General features: G+C 43.9%; 1 protein-coding gene across 1 annotated transcript; it reads left to right on the forward strand.

The window, feature by feature from the left end:
• Positions 1–679: 679 nt before the first annotated feature.
• Rrh (retinal pigment epithelium-derived rhodopsin homolog) lies at positions 680–14,852 on the forward strand. Its single transcript, XM_032897341.1, has 7 exons — positions 680–1,124; positions 6,256–6,446; positions 9,444–9,543; positions 10,035–10,188; positions 11,020–11,188; positions 12,763–12,941; positions 14,366–14,852. The coding sequence occupies exons 1-7, from the start codon at positions 1,019–1,021 to the stop codon at positions 14,478–14,480; spliced, it is 1,014 nt and encodes a 337-aa protein (XP_032753232.1). The 5' UTR covers positions 680–1,018; the 3' UTR covers positions 14,481–14,852.
• Positions 14,853–20,079: the final 5,227 nt, after the last annotated feature.

Genomic DNA, 20,079 nt, shown 5'->3' on the forward strand with positions numbered 1-20,079 from the left:
TTATTGAACCAAATCTATTTCTTGAAGTTTGAAGGGCTAAAAGTTTTCTGAACATTTTTTACATGAAAGACTGACATGCTGTCTTCATTTTAAATAAATACTTGCCTGTCCCATGTCCTAGTTCCTGGGTAGGCATGTCACAGGATTATCCTGTAACTTGGTAAGGTGAGCAGTTGACTAATGTGAACTCATGCATGTCAAAATGCAGAATTAACCAAGGTGGCACAGAACGTGGTGTATCTGTGCTGTAAAACACTTGGCTATTACAGTTCAACTGGGTTTTATGGAATAGTATTTAGGAGGAACAATCTGCATCATGTGTGTGTTTCAGACAGACAGACAGACAGACACTGGGTATACAAAGTACATGACCTCATTTTTGTTTGAAAAGAAAAAAATGGCAAGAACCTCGAACTCAGCCCAGGCAATATTGGTGTCATTCATCGAGGGATTTGGAAGTATGGGAATTGATAGTGTATTCTAATTATTAAGGAAAATGCACACATACACCTTGTGTACACACACACAAACACACACACACACACACACACACACACACACACACACACACACACACGGACCTGAGATGAAGAAAACCAGTGTGTAACAGTTCGATCTCAAGTACAAATGTGCAGTCCCTCACCTGGGTAGCTACAGAAGATAATGGAACAGAACTTCAGGCTGAAATGAGTTCAGTCAGCCGAACTGCCTTTCTGAGTGGGTTTGTTGGTGGTTTTGTTTGAATAGGATGTGTTTGTGCACTTGGTAATCTCCTTAATTATAAGCCTGGAGCCTGGAGCTTACGATGTGTAGTGGTTGGAATTTCTCTTTGTTTTGCTAAGGAGATTTTTCTCTCGTTCTAGGAATTAAAATCTTTTCCTCCAGCCCAATTATGTATTAATGGAAAGCCTCTGTGAAAAGGCCTTTTTTTGAGGTCTGGAAGTGGAAATGATTTGTCCTGAAAGAACTTTTCTGATCACCATTGCTGAAGGGCTACTCCAAAGGTGGTCTCTCCAAAATGCTGAGGGACGCTTTGGATTTTAACAGCTCAGGCTCTGGGAGTGAAGGTTCTGTCTTTACAAAGACTGAGCACAGCATCATTGCAGCTTACCTGATTGTGGCAGGTACGGTGTTTATTCAGTGTCTTCTCTGGTGGGAGAAGGGCTGAGGTGTTGGGCATGAGGGTGCAGTGTGGACTAGCTCATAAATGGGGTAGGGTTGTATGGATCAGAGAAAAGGGAATGTTTTTGATAAATAGAGCAGAGAGGGGCAAGAAAAGCTTTGTGTCGATGAAGCTTTGAAATAAAGATTGTCCCTATGTTTGGTTTTTACATTAACTTCTTGAGCAGAGCATGCATTGTGGTAAAAGCATGACTTCTATCATTCAAGATTCTCGTGCATAGTTTGCATAGTGTTCTTTGTAGGACCTAGCTCAAGATTAGAAGGTTCTAGAGGAAAAGCTGAACTTTGAAATAGAAAATAGAAGGCAGCAGAATAGAATAGGAAATGGAATGCGGTCTGTAAGCAGCTCCAGCAGGCAGAGCCGTAGGAGGCAGCGGCTGCAGGGCCTGTCTTTCTGTATCTTTGAGAGTAGGCACCAGGTATTTCAGCTTCTTACTCTCCATGTTCTCCTCTGTGACATGAGGATAATAAGGGATCCGTCGTGCTTGCTATGAAAGGTCTATTAAGTGACGGCAAGGCCCCTAAGGGACGTGGGGGATGTTGAACAGATAGGCTCCTGTTGATGCAGTTCTCAGACTGAGAGAAAGGCTTGTTTAGAAAAGGGAGTGAGAGAAATGACAGAAATTGTACCAGGGATAGCGTGGCTTTTCTAACCAGCAATTGCTTGATCTCAAGCTTCATAGTAAGCGACGAGTTTTAGTAAATGTTACATTGGGTTCATTGCTTTTGGAATTGGCATTTATGAAAAATTCAAGCGTGTTTCTAAAAACAGTGAGAAATATATCTCCACGTGTCGTCTTTACACCTGCTCAGTTTTTACCCCATCGTTGACTTGGGCTCTAATAACAATTTCCTTTCAATTTTAGTGGTACAGTGACCAATTCATTGGAATACTTCTGGGTGGTAGGAGGCAAAGAGTGAACCCAAATTCCCAGAATTACATGGAGACACTTATACAAGTTTTGGTTCAGTTAAATGTATGTGACAAGGGAAATCCAACATGATCTGGCATTTTGAAGGCTGAAGCAGAATTGCTGAGGATTTCAGAGTCACCTGGGCTCCAGAGTGAGACTGTCTCACAAAACAAACACCACCACCACAACAACAACCACCAAGATTAGTATGGAAAGGAAATTTCCTAAGGAAATCTTTAGCTGCGTTTTAGTTTGTTTCCCTAATTCATACATATGAAGAGCTTAAGAAAATTTCCAAACACAACACTTCTGAGTGTCTGCTTGGCTCTGAACAGAGGCCTTTTGTTAGAGCTCTCATTTGACTGCACAGGTCAGTTCTGCTAGGAAACATCAGAGTGTGCGGTCTTGGCGGATGTTTTTGTAGAGAGCTGAAGGGAGCCGATCTAAGCGCTCTGTGCTTGTGTTCTCTCTGTGCCTAGTATCTTGTGTTCTCCTATCCCCTCAGTTTCCTCCTTTAACAAAAAAACACTTGAGCTCCCAAATAAGAATGAAGACTTGGAGGACAAGGGTGTATTTAACTGTCACTCCACTTACTGTTTTTACCACAGGCCTATCTGTATTATTTTTACCATGGGCCTGTATAGTTTTTTTTTTTTTTTTTTTTTTTTACTGTAGAGCTTATTTTATTTATGTATTTAATTTTTTGAACGAGGAGCTTGCTGTATACTATTGTGTACACCAACTAGAACTATCTAATAGCCAGGGTTGGCTTTGTACACATGATCTCCCTGATTCTGCCTTCTCAGTGTTGGGATTACAGGTTTTTGCCACCCTGCCTGCTTTGCTGTAATTTAATGTTTTTGCTGGCATGTCTATGTGTATCTTTGTGAGTGACTGCCACATGCATGTCTACAGAGGCCAGAAGAGGGTGTCAGGTCCCTCTTCTGGGGCCTGTAGTTACAGGGGGTTATGAGCTGCCCCACAGAGGTGCTAGGAAGAGAATTCAGGTCTTCTAGAAGAGCAGCAAGTGCTCCTAACCACTGAGCCCTCTCTGTACACCGTAAGATTTCATCTTTATTTTAATCTTTCATTTGGATTTGAGCTCACTTCTACCGGCTTCCATTGCTACAGACACTGTCAATTCAGTGTGCTTGAGTACTCTGTCTGTACCACTTAGGGCTGAGGATGGGGAGTATGATAAACGTCTGGATTTGAAATAGCTCATCACTGGCGAATTGTAAAATCATGAGAGGTTAGCTGAAAAAGATGGCTGAGCATCCTGCAGTGATGGACCACAGAAGCTGGAAGGCTACAGAGTCACTGAGGGCTTAAACAGGGACTGTATGATCTGATCTGCATTTCAGAAAAGGGTTGTGATGGTAGCTAAGAGACCATTCAAGTAGACCACCTCAGTGAGCTGAAGTCCAAGAAGAGGCATTGACTGATTTGTGGGGTAAGGTGAGGCAGGGAATGCCACCTGTCAGTGATACAGTTCACCGGGATAGGGACAGGCCTGGAGAAGAACAAGTCTGAGGTGGGGGGCAATGTCTCTTGAGTTCAACTGCACACGGGGCCTTGAGTCAATCTCAAGCAATAAAACCACTCAGAATGCTGAATTAGGAAAGAAAAGGGTCTAGGACAGAGACTTGGAAAATACACATTTAATGTGGGAGTGTTGAAGAGAGGTTTTCAGGTAGACCAAGAAGAGACAGAAAGGGAGTTGCAGGTACACGGGATGTTGTGGAGGGGGTGCTTTCGAATGAGGTGGGAAGTTAGGACTTCTTAGAATTTAAACTGATGGATCTACTGTCTACCTATTGGAAAGTACCTATAACCAGGGAATTAATTCAGTGCTTAAGACAGCTAGAGAGAACGGGGAAAAGGAGTAAATTTTATTTATTTTTTTTTTTTTCAGAGCTGGGGACCGAACCCAGGGCCTTGCGCTTGCTAGGCAAGCGCTCTACCACCGAGCTAAATCCCCAACCCAGGAGTAAATTATTTATATAGTACCTACCTTATACTGTAGAATTCTCCAAAATGTACTTCCTTCTGGCTATGTACTTGCAAGGCCCTATAGATTAACTCTTTTTGAATCTTCAGTTTGTAAGATATTTTTCTTTTTCCTTTCACCGCCCCCCCCATGATATTTCTTGTACATTTACTAAAAAGATCCAAAGGCTTATCAAGTATGTTGTCATTGTGTTTGAAGGGGTAATACAAATTGCGCTGACTGGAGTCTTAGTTCCATTTCGTTTTTAAAAACTTGCTGTGTAGCACATACTGGAGAGAGTTCATTGAGAGCCCTGTATGTCTAAGGCTAGGACAATGTAAGAGCTAAATGACGTAGCCTCGCTCAAGAACAAGATAATATCAGTAAGTACTCTGGGAACACAGACAGAATTATATAGAATCCTATGGGTAGGAGGCCACCTCAGGGCTTGGCCTCAACTTTGAAGGGTGGCTGACATTTGAATATACAGAAAACAGCGTGAGGTGTCTCATGTGTGAAAAATACGAAGTCAAGATTTGCAACTTGACATATTTGATAAACTGTGAGGCCAGTGGGCTTCCCTCACAGGTGTGGAGAGAGGACAGCGACAGTGTAGGGCAGAGAGCCCAGACAATCAGATTCTTCAGGTGCCGGGGTTCTGAAGCTTCCAGTAGAGCTGCTGCTTTGATGAAACCATCGTACTGTGCCAGTCATGTGGAGGAGAGAAAATGGGGATCCGGAAGATTGGTGTAAAAGGATGCGAACACCAAGACAGAATGGAGGTTCTTACTGAGCGGATCCTTCTGTGTGTCAGTGTTTGGGATTACTCCCGTGGGCGTGGACACTAGCTGGCAATTGCTCGTCAAATAGTTCTTTTCATGAGAAACACGATTCTCTTTTTTTGTTCTCCAGAGAAGTCCAGTAAGAGTTCTAGCTTCTCTGTTAAAATTGATTTTCACAACACCCTCCACCACTGGGACCTGAGGACGGTCTATGAAAAACACACGAATCCTTTCAGCCTGGAGGAAATGCTGATCCAGCTAACGTTTGTGCCCAGTGTACTCAATAGTAATTCTAGCTGTCAATGACCACACTGGCATGCTGGCTAGTAACCTCAGTCCTCAAGTGAAAAAGCTGTCTGGGTCTGGCCAACTGTGGGACACCGAACATGTTGATTTCGTGATTCCAAGACTGAGAATGGAATCACCTGTAGTGCCCCAGTGAACTAGAAATCTGGCTTGACCTGTTTAGATGATCAAATGTTGCAATATGCATTTTCCGACAGAGACAGAGACAAACAGCACGTGCATGCATGTGTGCATGTGTGTGTTGAATGAAGAATTTCAGTTTTGGCATGTTGAATTTCAAGATATACTGGGATAGTCACATGATCTTACATACCATATGATTAATGTGCTTAATGATATTGAACCAAATAAAAGATATGAAATGTGCCGAAATGCTGTTAGGATGGTGTAATGGCTGGTTTTCTGTGTGAACTTGATACAGAGTCATCAGAGAGGAAGGCGGCGCAGTTGAGAAAATGCTTCTAGGAGATCCAGCTGTAAGGCATTTTCAAAATGTTCTATACAAAAGCAGGCTTTAGAGAAAGCCATGGGAAGCAAACCAGCAAATAACATTCATCCTGGCCTCTGCATCGGCTCCTGCCTCCAGGGTCCTGCTGTTGTGAGTTCCTGTCCTGACTTCCTTCACAGTAACAAAGACAGACGGAGTGGTGGTTGAGGCTTGAGAGAGGAAACCAGGCAGAAAGAAGGCCAGGCTTTGGGAAACAGGGAGAGGAATGTTGTCTGCCTCAGGAGAGGGTGGCTGGTCATTCATCATCCTAAAAGCCAACACGCGGGAGTCCTGGAAGCTATGACCCCCACAGCTTATTTAGTCACAGGGGCTTTAGAGGGACTGAGAGGTGGTCGATGGTGGTGACATTGAAGCCAGCCTTCAGTGCCGGCTTCTGCAATCAGCAGGTTCTTTGTGTCTTAAATTCATTTCTGTTTTCCAGATGTTACAGTTCTAAGAAGAATGGGACCTCTTCAACAAAGGGAATAAGCTGGGTTTGCTCTCTTTTGAAGCAACTTCAATATTTAGTTTCTATTCAATTCTAGACATTTTCAAATTTAACAAAATGCATGATCCTTTTGTGTGTATCCTTAGGTATCATAAGCATTCTCAGCAACATAATAGTTCTGGGCATCTTCATTAAGTACAAGGAACTGCGGACACCCACGAATGCAGTGATTATTAACCTGGCTTTCACTGATATAGGGGTCAGTAGCATTGGCTATCCCATGTCTGCTGCTTCCGATCTGCATGGAAGTTGGAAATTTGGACATGCGGGCTGTCAGGTATTGGAGATCTTTGGAATAAAGCAAGATGAAGTCAAACAGATGTGAATGTAAAACCTCCCAAACCAGGCCTGGGGAGGTGGACCAGTGGGGGAAGCACTTGCTGTGGGAACAAGGTATCCTGCATCAGGATACCAGCACTCAGGGAGAAACCAAGCATGGCGGACAGCACACACCTTTAATCTCAGCTCCAGGGAAGAAAAGACAGGCAGGTGACTGGATCCAAGAGAGACTGTCTCAAATGATAGAACAAGATAAAATAGAGTGGGGAGCAATAAAGAACTTGTGTCAACCTCTGACCTCAATGCTCACACACAAGTGTGTGCGCCCACACATGTGTACATGCACATATACCTCACACATACAAAACAACAAAAATAAATCCAGTAGTTAGAACAAGATGCTGTAGGATACTGATAGATCATTGCTTTGGTGAAAAATAGCTTTGGCAATGACTTGAGAATACATTTATTTTTTAATAATACTTTATTTTTTTATATTTTATGTGTAGACCGTTTTTCCTGCCTATATATGTCTTATACCACATGTATGCAGTACAGTGGATCCCCTAGAACTGACTTTACAAATGGTTGTCAGTGACCATGTAGTGCTGGGAATTGAACTCAGGGTCGTCTGGAAGAGCAGCCAGTGCTCTGAACTGCTGAGCCACCTCTCCAGCCCCAGGGATCCATTCTTGAAGGAGAAGTGTAAGATTATTAATTATATACAATTCCCAATCCAAAGAAATATGCAAGGAGCCAAACAACTGCCATTCAACTACAGAAAAATGTAATCTGCATATTCAAGTAAAATGTACATATGAAAATTTTAAATGTATATTCTCTTTTCATTTCAAACAAAATATCTAGTCATAATCATATTCTCTAAGAAATATACTCATGTCACCACAGTGAATTTTTTACTCTTGGAGGTCCTTTGTGAGAAATGTTAATAGCAGAATTTACTGTTATTTCTTTTGACAAGAAAATGTATTGGCATTAATTTGCATTGGGATAGTAGGCAGACAACTTGTCACATTTTAATAGCCTTAATAGTCTATTACTTCAAGTCATAAAACAATAGAGGACAAAGTGAGAGAGATGGAGAATACTGGATGCCCTTATACATACCTGTTAGCTTTATGTTTTCCAATCTGTACTTCCCAGCCTCCCTCCCTCCCTCCCTCCCTCCTTCCCTCTCTCCCTCCAGATAGTGAAACTTCAGACAGAGGTACTGTGGAAGGCCATTGCATACCATTCCCACTTTGTTTTTTTTTTCTTTCAGGGCTTTTCTTATTATAATATTTCTGTGTACATGATCAAGATACTGTCTGATGCTTTGAATTGTCTGTCTTTCTATCTGAAAGGAAGTCACACACATATATATCTAAAAATGAGAGGAAGTTACAAACTGTGTGTGTGTGTGTGTGTGTGTGTGTGTGTGTATGTGTGTGTAAAACTTTCATTTTTATATATTATGGTTTCAGGGTTATCTACATTGATGGAGGTGACTGTGTTATTATTATACAGCTACGTAATATTCTATTTTGTGAATTAACACACACTCCATAACCCACTGAATGAAATTAGTGTTGCCTATTGGAGTGTTAAATGATCTTGGTGTGTTCTTGTGCAGGTTACCATAACTGCAGTGAGTTCGTGAGTGCAATGGCCACATCATGTCCAGAAGACAGCGTGGCATAGCAGATTTCCACATGCTCTAGTTCTTATCTTCTTTCTGTCTCCTCTAATGTGATGTTCTCTGAGCCAATTCTGGAGGAGGGATCAATAAAGATGTCCCACTTAAGGCTGAGCACCCAATTATTCTCAACAACTTATTCTCAGCTTTGGCCAGCATTAACTGCTGGCTAGAAGCAGAGAGAAGCTTCTCTCACCAAGGGCACAGGTTAGCCCTGGTCTGGATGTATAAATGATGTTTAGAAGACAGGCTAAGAGCATGCCTGTTTGGGAAGACCACAGTGGAGGTTCCTCCCTCCTGACAAGGTTTATGGTATCATGTATGGGTTCTCTCCTGTGCAGGCCTCAAATGCAATCCAAAAGTGATCAGCTATGCCCACAACCTTTGTTCTACTGTCCCATCATATGGACATTTAATATGTTTGAAATGTATTCTAACAATGAGGCAAAACCACAAATGATTAGGGCTGGCAAGATGGCTCAGTGGGACATCTTTATCGATCCCTCCTCCAGAATTGGCTCAGAGAGCATCACATTAGAGGGGGCAGAAAGAAGATAAGAACTAGAGCATGTGGAAATCTGCTATGCCACGCTGTCTTCTGGACATGATGTGGCCATTGCACTCACGAACTCACTGCAGTTATGGTAACCTGCACAAGAACACACCAAGATCATTTAACACTCCAATAGGCAACACTAATTTCATTCAGTGGGTTATGGAGTGTGTGTTGTGTTCACAAAATAGAATATTACGTAGCTGTATAATAATAACACAGTCACCTCCATCAATGTGGATAACCCTGAAACCATAATATATAAAAATGAAAGTTTTACACACACACACACACATACACACACACACACACACACACACACACAGTTTGTAACTTCCTCTCATTTTTAGATATATATGTGTGTGACTTCCTTTCAGATAGATAGAAGGATAGATGGACAGACAATTCAAAGCATCAGACAGTATCTTGATCATGTACACAGAAATATTGTAATAAGAAAAGCCCTGAAAGAAAAGAATCAAATTGGGAATGGTATGCAATGGCCTTCCACAGTACCTCTGAAGTTTCACTATCTGGAGGGAGGGAGGGAGGGAAGTTCATTCTCTGTAGCCCACACTGCTAGGAGAGAACCAAGTTCCAGAAACTGTCCTCTGACCTCCACATATGTGCATGGTGTGGACATGGACACACATGCACACACGCACACCATATATACTCAATAGAAAATGTAAATGTTTCACGGGAGGGCGTCGGAATGGTGGGCTCTTTGTGACTGTGCGTTTCAGGTTTATGCAGGACTGAATATCTTCTTTGGAATGGTGAGCATTGGCTTACTCACAGTGGTAGCTCTGGATCGGTACCTGACCATCAGCTGTCCTGATGTAGGTAATGGTGTTTCTTGTCTTTCTCAACGACATCATTCACTATGTAACAGTCACTCAACGTGTCCTCGCCTTAAAGTACACACATAAGGGTTTGAAGCAGGCTCAGTCTTATTTCTCCAAAAATCCTTGTTCAAAAGTTTTGGCGGCTTCCTATAATACTTAAATCCAGACTTCATTAGGCAATCCTTCGAGGCACCTCAGGATTGGCCCTGGTTGCCTTTCCAGCTTCTTCCAGGGTCACTGTCCCTTTTGGGTACTGGCCAGGTGATTTCACTCTTTGGGACTTTGGGATGTTGCTTTCCTTGCCTCAAAGCTTTTGCTCCTGCTTGTCCTCCACACTTTACCACTCAGATGCTAGACCGCCATTTTTGTCAGAGTATGAAGCCCATTGACAGGCTTTGTGTGCTGTAATGTACGGAGTGTTGAGTTGTTAGCGGACCCAGTGAGTCCCATCACTGTGAACAACACTAATGTTTCATGTGCTTCACACAGGAAGAAGAATGACCAGCAACACTTACCTCAGCATGATCCTGGGCGCCTGGATCAATGGCCTATTTTGGGCTTTGATGCCCATCATGGGGTGGGCTAGTTATGCCCCGGATCCTACTGGGGCTACATGTACCATAAACTGGCGGAAAAATGATACGTAAGAGACATGTTTACATGTTATACTCAAGTGCTCCTGGGGTAGACATCTCTTGAGCCTTCTGCTCATCTGAGTGTTCCTTGTACAGACTGTGGCAAAGGCTTCCCTGGCAGTGATGGTTTGATCTAAGTGGGGGACAGACTAAAGAATGAATGACTTCTGCTTGCTTGCAAGTCAAGGTCATATGGTGCCCTTGGTCTCATTTCTTTGACCTTTCATTCCTTCCTCTCCTCTCTTAAGGCAGCAGAGGGGACAGCCTTGCACTTTTTATTCATCTCAGAGCTGTGTTCACAAGTGGGAAGAAGGCTAGGGAAGTTAGAGAGTGGGCAGTTCTAACCAAAACCCAGGACACCCCCATACTGCCTTTTCCAGATGCTCTAGCATTCAGGCACACTGTGAGGGCCCCTGCAAGGATTTGCTGTGAGTTCACAATGCTCCTCCTGGTTTACCATGGAAATGAAGATCTCTTAGTTCACGAAAGGAAATGAAAGATGACTCAAAAAAAAAAAGAATCCTCTAGAACATACATCTGTAGAGTCAAACTTCAGGCTACACCTCAGCTCTGCTATCATACTGTGAAAGCAGCCATCAACAATACGTAAATGCGTGGACGTGGCTGTGTTCTAATAAAAGATTATTTACGAAGATGGTTGGCTGGCAGGAACCAGCCCATAGGGCACAGTTTACTGGTCTGAGTGAACTATGAAATATAAACCAAATGTTCTTCCTAAACCTTTGAACGCCTGTTACTATTTCGAGCAATTATTTTCGCTTCCCCTTTCCCTCGCTTAGGGCATTAAGTGAGTCATCACGATTGTTTTTTATTCCCAGCTCTTTTGTGTCTTACACCATGATGGTTATTGTGGTGAACTTCATCGTGCCCTTGACAGTGATGTTTTACTGTTACTACCACGTCAGTCGGTCCATGAGACTTTCCGCTGCTAGTAACTGCACTGCGCACCTCAACAGAGACTGGGCACACCAGGCCGATGTAACCAAGGTAAGAGGTCAAAATCCTTGAAATGTGATACAGCTGTAAATACACAGCTGAAGGGTTCCATGGCCTCCCCTGCTCTTTCTGCTGCGGTCTGAGCTGCTGAATGCTATGCCTTCGTGTTCCTCAGTTGTCTGTGTGCCTGTGTCCCTGATCTTCCTGCTACACAGACTGTCAGCATCCCTGTCAAACCTGGCCCTGACCAGTCCCACACCTTTCCCTCTGCCTTTCTCTCTTCTCATCCTGCACTATGCTGGCAGTATTGGTTAGATTACAAGGCTAGCTGTCTGCCTTTGGTTCAAACATCCCAGCCGAGTGGGTCACTTTGTCTTCTCCTTGTAGCCTTGATTTCCTCTGGTTGGGCTGCTCTGTAACAGAGACCCTCTCTTCATCTTGTAAACAAGGTGCCCAGGGGTCCTCTTCACCTCATCTATCGAAATGCAAAGCACTCAGCCTAGTTTAGAATCCACCCAGCTTAACATAGGACAGTGTTTCCGAGTTGAGTTTAGAAAGTTTGTTAGTTTGACATTAGCAAATAATGATGGGGTGGGGCAGTTGTCAGTAAAACTAGAAGTGAGTTGAGAGGGTTTGCAAGCATCTGTGCCAGCGGTGTGCTCTTCCCAGCACACCAAACGAAAGGGCACTCTTTACAAGTGTGCAACACTATTAGATTCTTTACAAGTGTGCAACACTATTAGATTCTTTACAAGTGTGTAACACTGTTAGATTCTTTACAAGTGTGTAACACTGTTAGATTCTTTACAAGTGTGTAACACTATTAGATTCTTTACAAGTGTGCAACACTATTAGATTCTTTACAAGTGTGTAACACTATTAGATTCTTTACAAGTGTGTAACGCTGTTAGATTCTTTACAAGTGTGCAACACTATTAGATTCTTTACAAGTGTGTAACGCTGTTAGATTCTTTACAAGTGTGCAACACTATTAGATTCTTTACAAGTGTGTAACACTATTAGATTCTTTACAAGTGTGTAACACTGTTAGATTCTTTACAAGTGTGCAACACTATTAGATTCTTTATAAGTGTAACACTATTAGATTCTTTACAAGTGTGTAACGCTGTTAGATTCTTTACAAGTGTGTAACACTATTAGATTCTTTATAAGTATAACACTGTTAGATTCTTTACAAGCGTGTAACACTATTAGATTCTTTACAAGCGTGTAACACTATTAGATTCTTTACAAGCGTGTAACACTATTAGATTCTTTACAAGTGTGTAACACTGTTAGATTCTTTACAAGTGTGTAACACTGTTAGATTCTTTACAAGTATGTAACACTATTAGAGTTTTTACAAGTGTGTAACACTATTAATTAGATTCTTTACAAGTGTGTAACACTATTAGACACAATGTCACCTATTGCTCAGCGTAGCCATCTGCAAGGCCCTTGCTATCATAGATGTCTTCAGAGCTGAAACAAAGAACAGCGAAGGCAAAGCCCTGGCTCCTTCTCTGTTGCCAACAAAATTGTAACCTAGATTCTCCTGTTCCTGGATATGTCTTAACTGTACCAACATTGTAGATGCTGTCCTTGGCGATGGTCTCTTTTTGCAGATGTCTGTGATGATGATACTGATGTTTTTGCTGGCATGGTCCCCGTATTCTGTTGTGTGCCTATGGGCTTGTTTTGGAAACCCGAAAAAGATTCCTCCTTCATTGGCCATCATAGCTCCACTGTTTGCAAAATCCTCCACGTTCTACAACCCTTGTATTTATGTGGTGGCCAATAAGAAGTAAGTAGTGTTTTTCACGTTTCTGATTAAAATGACAATGCAAAAAAGAATGTGGATAGCTGTGGTTAGTGTTCTAAGAGTTTCAGAGGCGAGTGACAGAAAGAAACCTATGACGACTGTCTTAGGTCTGTGGTGCTGAGATAAAACACTGTGATCGAAAGCAACTTGTAGAGGAGAGAGTTTATTTCAGCTCAGAGTTCTATATATAGTTCGTACTCAAGGAAGCCAGGGCCGGGACGCAGGGCAGGGATCCGGAGTTTGGAGCTGATGTGCAGACCGTGGAGGGGTGCTGCTGACAGGCTTGCTCTGCAGCGTCTTATAGCACCCAGAACCACCTGCTCAGAGATGGCTCTGCCCACAGTGAGCTGGGCTCTCCTACATCAGTAGTCAGTCAAGAAAGGCATAACAGCCTTGTCTGCAGGTCAGTGTGACGGGGCCATTCTCTCAACTGAGGTTCTCTCTTCCCAAATGACTCTAGTCTGTGTCAGGTTGATATCAAACCGGCCAGCACAGCAAGCCAGTTTAAAGTTATTTGGCTTATGTGACAGGAGAAACTGCCAAGACCTTATATATTGAGATCTCCGCTCATGTGACAGACTCTTCCCACACAGTGGCAGAAATGTCCTTGGGCAACCCAGACCCAAATTCTGTCAACTCAGCATCCAAAGACAAGCTTCATCTCAGACGACCATGTGGCAGGAAAGTTTCTGTTTGGTCGCTGATCCACTGGCACCCAGGCATATGGAAAAGGGTTTTCTAGAGAAAAGTGTAGAGAAGGCAGCAGGGGCCTCCCGGAGGGCAGTACAGCTGGATGCTTCCCAGGGGTGCAGTAGAGAAGTTCCTGCCCCTTCACAGACCTCCCGGGTGAAGGTTAGATGGTTTCATTTTCTATGACTGTTGGATGAAGAACCTTGGCAACTCACGGGACATCACCACCGTGCCTGTGTAAATGTGTGGTGATGCGTGGATTGGAGAGAGCAGCTCTAGCTGTAGATGTTCGGAGAACACACAGACCTTAAGATGAGGCAGTGTGCACAAGGAGACCGAATGCTATATCACCAGGCCAGAAACTGCTGGAAGGTCTCTGGGAAACCATTCTCGAGGCCCCTCAAATCCAACTGGCCTTTGCACGGAAGACCCCCGAAAATGAGTCCTCAGTTCAAACAAGGACCGTAGTGCACTTAGGGACGTGTCATTAAACACACACAGCTATGGAGTTTACCAGACGTCCTCCAGGTTCACCATCAGCGGTACGAAACCGGTCTTTGTCTGTCTGACCTGTGTATTTATAAGGGTCATTGCTGTTGCAGATGTTGAAGCTGGGTGCAGTGACGTGTTTAGAGATACCCGTGGACTTAACTGAAAATCCCTTAAACGTTTCAGGTCACCATAGTGTAACACATTTTCTCATTTGCTTACGGCAGGTTTCGGAAGGCCATGTTTGCCATGTTGAAGTGCCAACCTCACCAGGCAATGCCTGAGCCAAGCATTCTACCGATGGGTGTGCCTCACAGCCCATTGGCTCCTGCAAGGATCTGAAATGCAAGGAAAGAATATACCACCAAACATTCGATGCGTTTATTTTTTGGCAATACACTGATTTTGTTTTAAATGTGAATCCATTTAGACCAAGCGCTGACATAGACTATTGCCTTGTTGGACTGCAGGCTCCTCCCACACAGCCACCCCAACTTGAGCAGCAGTGGCTGCAGAGCCTCACTGTGTCCTCAGGATAACTAAGCAGCTACATGTGCTTCGACGGATCCAGGCACACAAACTACAGTCTTTTTTCATTCTCCTTAAAGGGCACACATCACAGTACATAGATGACCTGTAACTCGACTAAGTTTTCCACTAGCCAAGAAACAGCTGTCAGAACACTAGAATATTTTAATAAAATTATAGTCCTCAATAATTAATTGCTAAAATGAGTCATTTAATGTTAACGGCTAAGAAAGGATATTTTTTTTTCTTTTCTTTTTTTTGGAGCTGGGGACCGAACCCAGGGCCTTGCGCTTGCTAGGCAAGCGCTCTACCACTGAGCTAAATCCCCAACCCCAAGAAAGGATATATTTATGCACTTAGAACCAGTTATTAATTCGTGTTATTTAAACGAAAGTATTCAAACACTAAACAAAACTGCTTTTTGTCACGCCAGTCTGTTGCATATTCATTTTACAGCAGTATAACATCGATGTATTTTGTTGAATAGTCTAAATTTGCATTGTGCATGCGTGCGTGCGTGCGTGCGTGCATGCGTGCGTGTGCGCGTGCCTGCCTGCCTGCACGCCAAGACCAGAAGAGGGCATCTGATCTCCTGGAACTGAAATTGTAGACAGTTGGGTTACCTGAGGGTGCTGGGAACCAACTTCAGGACTCTGGAAGAGCATCAAAAGTTCTTAACCATGGAGCCATCTCTCCAGCCCCTAAATTACCATTTTCCTGAAAATAATAGTTCTCTATGTCTGCCATTAGAACTACGTTGTAACAGAGTGGTGCTTTTTTTTATACTTTTGCCCTTTGTGGTATCCTTAGTACGCAGACTTATTCTGTCTGACGTGTAGTAGGCACTCTGAGTGGATTTGTAGACTCAAGCTTCGTTGTCTAAATGGCTGTGACTTTTTTTTAAAAAGATTTATTCATTTATTATATATAAGTACACTGTAGCTGTCTTCAGATACACCAGACGAGGGCATCAGATCTCTTTACAGATGGTTGTGAGCCACCATGTGGTTGCTGGGAATTGAACTCATGACCTCTGGAAGAGCAGTCGGGTGCTCTTAACCACTGAGCCATCTCTCCAGCCCGACTGTGACTTTTAAACAGAGCACAATATACTATTATTTTAAAAGCAGACGACTCAACTGTTTCAAGTTTTTACTCTTTCTTATGAGACAAGGTCTCCTTATGTAGTCCAGGCTGGGCTCAAACTTGCAGTGACCAGCATCTCAATTTTGGGGATTACAAATGTGTACCACCATCCTGGATCAACTCTTTTCACTTTCATAGATGCAAAGTTGGGAACACTTTAATACAAATATCTTTGTAGGGGTGGGTATCAACTATTCTATCTGAATCTTTATCCAGGGTAAGGTTACTGGATAGACATATAAGAAAGTCTTATTGTTGCTAGCTGTCTCCAAGGGAGGGCTGCACTGCATGGCACTGGCAGTGTGTATACTCTCACTCAAGGGTGGGTCTGCACTGCACTGGCTGTGTGAATACTTTCACTCAAGGGCAGGTATGCACTGCACTGCACTGCACTGGCAGTGTGAATACTCTCACTCAAGGGCGGGTCTGCACTGCACTAGCCGTGTGAGCACTCTCACTCCATATTATAATAACTCTCATATTTCAGAACTATGAGTTACGTACTGTAGCAGGAATTCATTTTCTTTCACATCTCGCTTAGTGCTCATCAGACTACATATCTTTATCTGTTGCCTCCCCTCTTGTAAATTGCCTGCTCGCCACCTTTGTCAGCATATTAAAGACCTAGCTTCTAGTTTATTGAGACAGTTCACTCCCTGTGTACAATGGTTGCTATAACAACCTTCTAATGTAACATTCCATCCTCTGCACATTAACACCACCGCGAACTTTTAAAAATGCACTTCCAGTCCTTCAAATCTTTTTTTTTTTTTTATTGATTATTTTGTTTATTTACATTTCAAAAGGTATCCCCTTCCAAAAGCCCCCCCCACTCCATCCCCCTTTCCCCTGCCTTGACGAGGGTGCTCCCCTTCCCGCCCACCCACTCCTGCCCTACCACCCTAACATTCCCCTACACTGGGGCATCAAACCTTCACAGGACCCAGGGCCTCTCCTCCCATTGGTGCCCCACAAGGCCATCCTCTGCTACATATGTGGCTGGAGCCATGGGTCACTCCATGTGTACTCTTTGGGTAGTGGTTTAGTCCCTGGGAGCTCTGGGGTGTCTGGTTGGTTGGTATTGTTGTTCTTCCTACAAGACCCTTCAGCTCCTTCAGTCCTTCCCCTAACTCCTCTATTGGGGTCCCTGTGCTCAGTCCAATGGTTGACTGCAAGCATCCACATCTGTATTGGTCAGGCTCTGGCAGAGCCTCTCAGGAGACATCCATATCAGGCTCCTGTCAGCATGCACTTCTTGGCATCAGCAAGTGTCTGGGTTTAGTGGCTGCAAATCTTTCTGACCAAACTTTCAGGAGCCTGCGGTGGCAAAAGCAACTGAAGAGAGGCAGGGTTTATTTTGGTTCACAGTTGGAGGGAATTGGATTCAGCATGCGGGACGGGGGAGGCAGCTGGTCACACAGTATCTACAGACAGGAAGCAGAATGACATCAATTCTGGAGTTCACTCGCTCTCCCCTTTCATTCCAAGACCTCAGCTCATGGGGTTGTGGTACCCACACTCAGGATGCTTCTTTCCACTCCAGTTACCCCAATCTAGACAGTTGCTCACAGACATCGCCATAGATTTATTCTCCAGGTGACTCTGTGTCCTGTGAAGTTTACCGCCATGCCCGTGAAGGAAGTCTGGCTGTCTCAGCTGCAAGGTTCAAGGCCTCCTCACCAAAGCCCAGAGAGAGTTTTCAGTGTTCTCTAATCCTCCAGTGGCAACATTAAAATGTGTTCCTGGAGCGCTCTGGGTGTTTTGTGCCAGGAACCCTTGGCTCATTCAGCCCCCACAGTTAAGCTGCTTACAGAGACAAGGGTCTCTGCTTAGTCACAGAACAGTTAGATGGCCGAGACAGTATCTACCATATTACCCAGAGACTTGATTACGGGTTCTAACTTTGAGTTCATTTCTAACAACAAACAAGGGATAACTTCACTTTAACGACTTCATTGTCGCACTAATATTTAACACCATGTCAATCAACTAATCTATACAGTAAGACTGACTCAGCTTTGAATCTGGCTCCCTATAGCTCCTGGGCTTCCTAGCGTGGAGGCTATCACTATATCGCTTTGCTCTCCTCAGCTGGTCACATCCTTCTCCTGTAGTCAGAGCATCCATAAACCTGACAACGCCCAGACCTTTTGGTCACTGAGTGCGCAGAGTTTTGCCACCAGCCTATTTTCTCTCTCTTGAGCTCAACAGATCAGAGCTACCAACCTTTAAAAGCCAGAGCTTCCATCCATCACTGCACCCCCAGCAGGGAAACCCTGGGGTTGTTCTTAAATCCAGTCTTCATCCCGCCTACACCCAATCAACCCTCTGTTTCCCGAAACCTTATCCACACTCCTGTCAGCACACTGGGGTTGACGGTGGCGGCTCGCTGGGACCATAACCACCGGTGCCCACCTAGAGCCACCAGCTGCCTTCCTGCCGGCTCTAAACCCCTTTGTCAACACAGCTACCAAGAAACCCCACTAATCTGTTGATCTGATGAGCCACTCACGGCTTAACCTTTCTGTTTTTGCTGCCTGGAAGCTGAACGCGGGCTCTTTAGCCGGGCATCTGAGGCCCTTCCTCAGCCTCAGCCACTTAGTCCTGAGCAACAGAAAGCGCTTGTGTCTTTCTGAGGTTCCCTTGAAGCTACACACACACACACACACACACACACACACACACACACACACACACACACACACACTGCACTCTTTCCTGTTTCTCTCTGCTTGCTCCGGAGGGAGCTCAGGTGCCACCCAAGGAGACAGCTTTGCCTGACTGCACTGGCTGAACATGGTGTTCTCTTGTGCTCACTGCAACCGTGTGTGGCTTATCTTTGTACCTCTAGTCCTCGGTTCCGAGGTTGGCAAGTTCTCGGTAAATATTTGGTGAACCAGCGAATTATGTAGTCTCCGAACAGCTGTGATACGGTGTTTTTAAATTCAGCAATGTCTCCAGACTCCAGTTAGATAATAAATTCTATTGGAGTTTGATAACGTGTCTTGTAATACTCTTATTTTTACAGAACTGGCTCTCTTTTCTCAAGGTTTTTTGGTTGAGTATGATAGGCAGAATCACAGTCTGTGAAGATTAGATAAAGCCTTTCCATCATCCTCATGGATTATTCAGTGTGTGTGTGTGTGTGTGTGTGTGTGTGTGTGTGTGTGTATATTTGTGTGTGTGTGTGTGTGTGTGTGTGTGTGTGTGTGTGTAGGTAGGTAGGTAGGTAGGTAGGTAGATAGGTAGGTAGTTTCTTAAGTTAAAATTGTATTCTCTGCAGCTGGGTGGAGTGGTGCATGCTTTTCAGACAGGCAGGTCTCTTTGAGTTCAAACCCAGCCTGGTCTACATACTGAGATAATTACTCAAAAATTATTTTTGCTAAATGTTACTAAAGGACTAAAAGCAGTTGACTGTCTGAGATCCTCCTGTGCAATCCAACGTGGTATTGACTGAGGATGACTTTGAACATCTGATCCTCCTGCCTTTACATTTCAAATGCTGAGCTTACGGGCACGTGCCACAAAACACAGTTTTATGTGGTACTGGAGATAGGACCCAGGCTTTGTCCATACCAGGCAGGCACACTTCTGACTGAGCTGCAACCCTAGCCCTCAGTCCATCCTTAAATAGGGTTTTGATGCCCCAGACTCGGAATTAAATATAGCTTTGAACAGAGACCATTACCTTCATTAGAAATGAACACTCTTGGGCACATCTTATGCATACCCCAAGGATCTGGGAGAGACTCGGGACTTGTTCTCACTGGAGCTGTAGCTCTGACAGGTCAGGAGTGGGTTGAGGGGTCTTATGGCAACAGTATATGTCTAGCTGACTTGGTTTTGGGGAGATGAGCAATCTGGGGCAAGACTGGTAACTATATTTGAAGTAAATTTGAATTAAAGTCACATTTGCTGGTGAAGATGCAAAAAGAAAAAGGGGACCATATCTGTATAAAGAAACTACTGAAAAATCTTAGCATAGGCCAAGATACTGATACTTTGTAACACCGGTTCTGTTTTTAAGCAACAGAAGCTCCAGGAAAGTTTTTAAGTTCCATCTATAGGAAAGGTGCCTGAGGTGGGTTTCCTTGCAAATCTAGACGCGGGGAACTATTGAATTGACCTGACGGTTTGATTTTCACTTCCCTTAGCAAGTGTGTTACTTGGCTGAGCCCACGTTCAAAGGCTGGGCGGATTGATCCCCTGCAAGACACTTGAAGGTTAAGTAACTTCAGATCTCAGCTAATCCCGCTAAGCTGCTGAT

The sequence above is a fragment of the Rattus rattus genome, chromosome 3, assembly GCF_011064425.1.
Source record: "Rattus rattus isolate New Zealand chromosome 3, Rrattus_CSIRO_v1, whole genome shotgun sequence".
Lineage (NCBI taxonomy): Eukaryota > Metazoa > Chordata > Mammalia > Rodentia > Muridae > Rattus > Rattus rattus.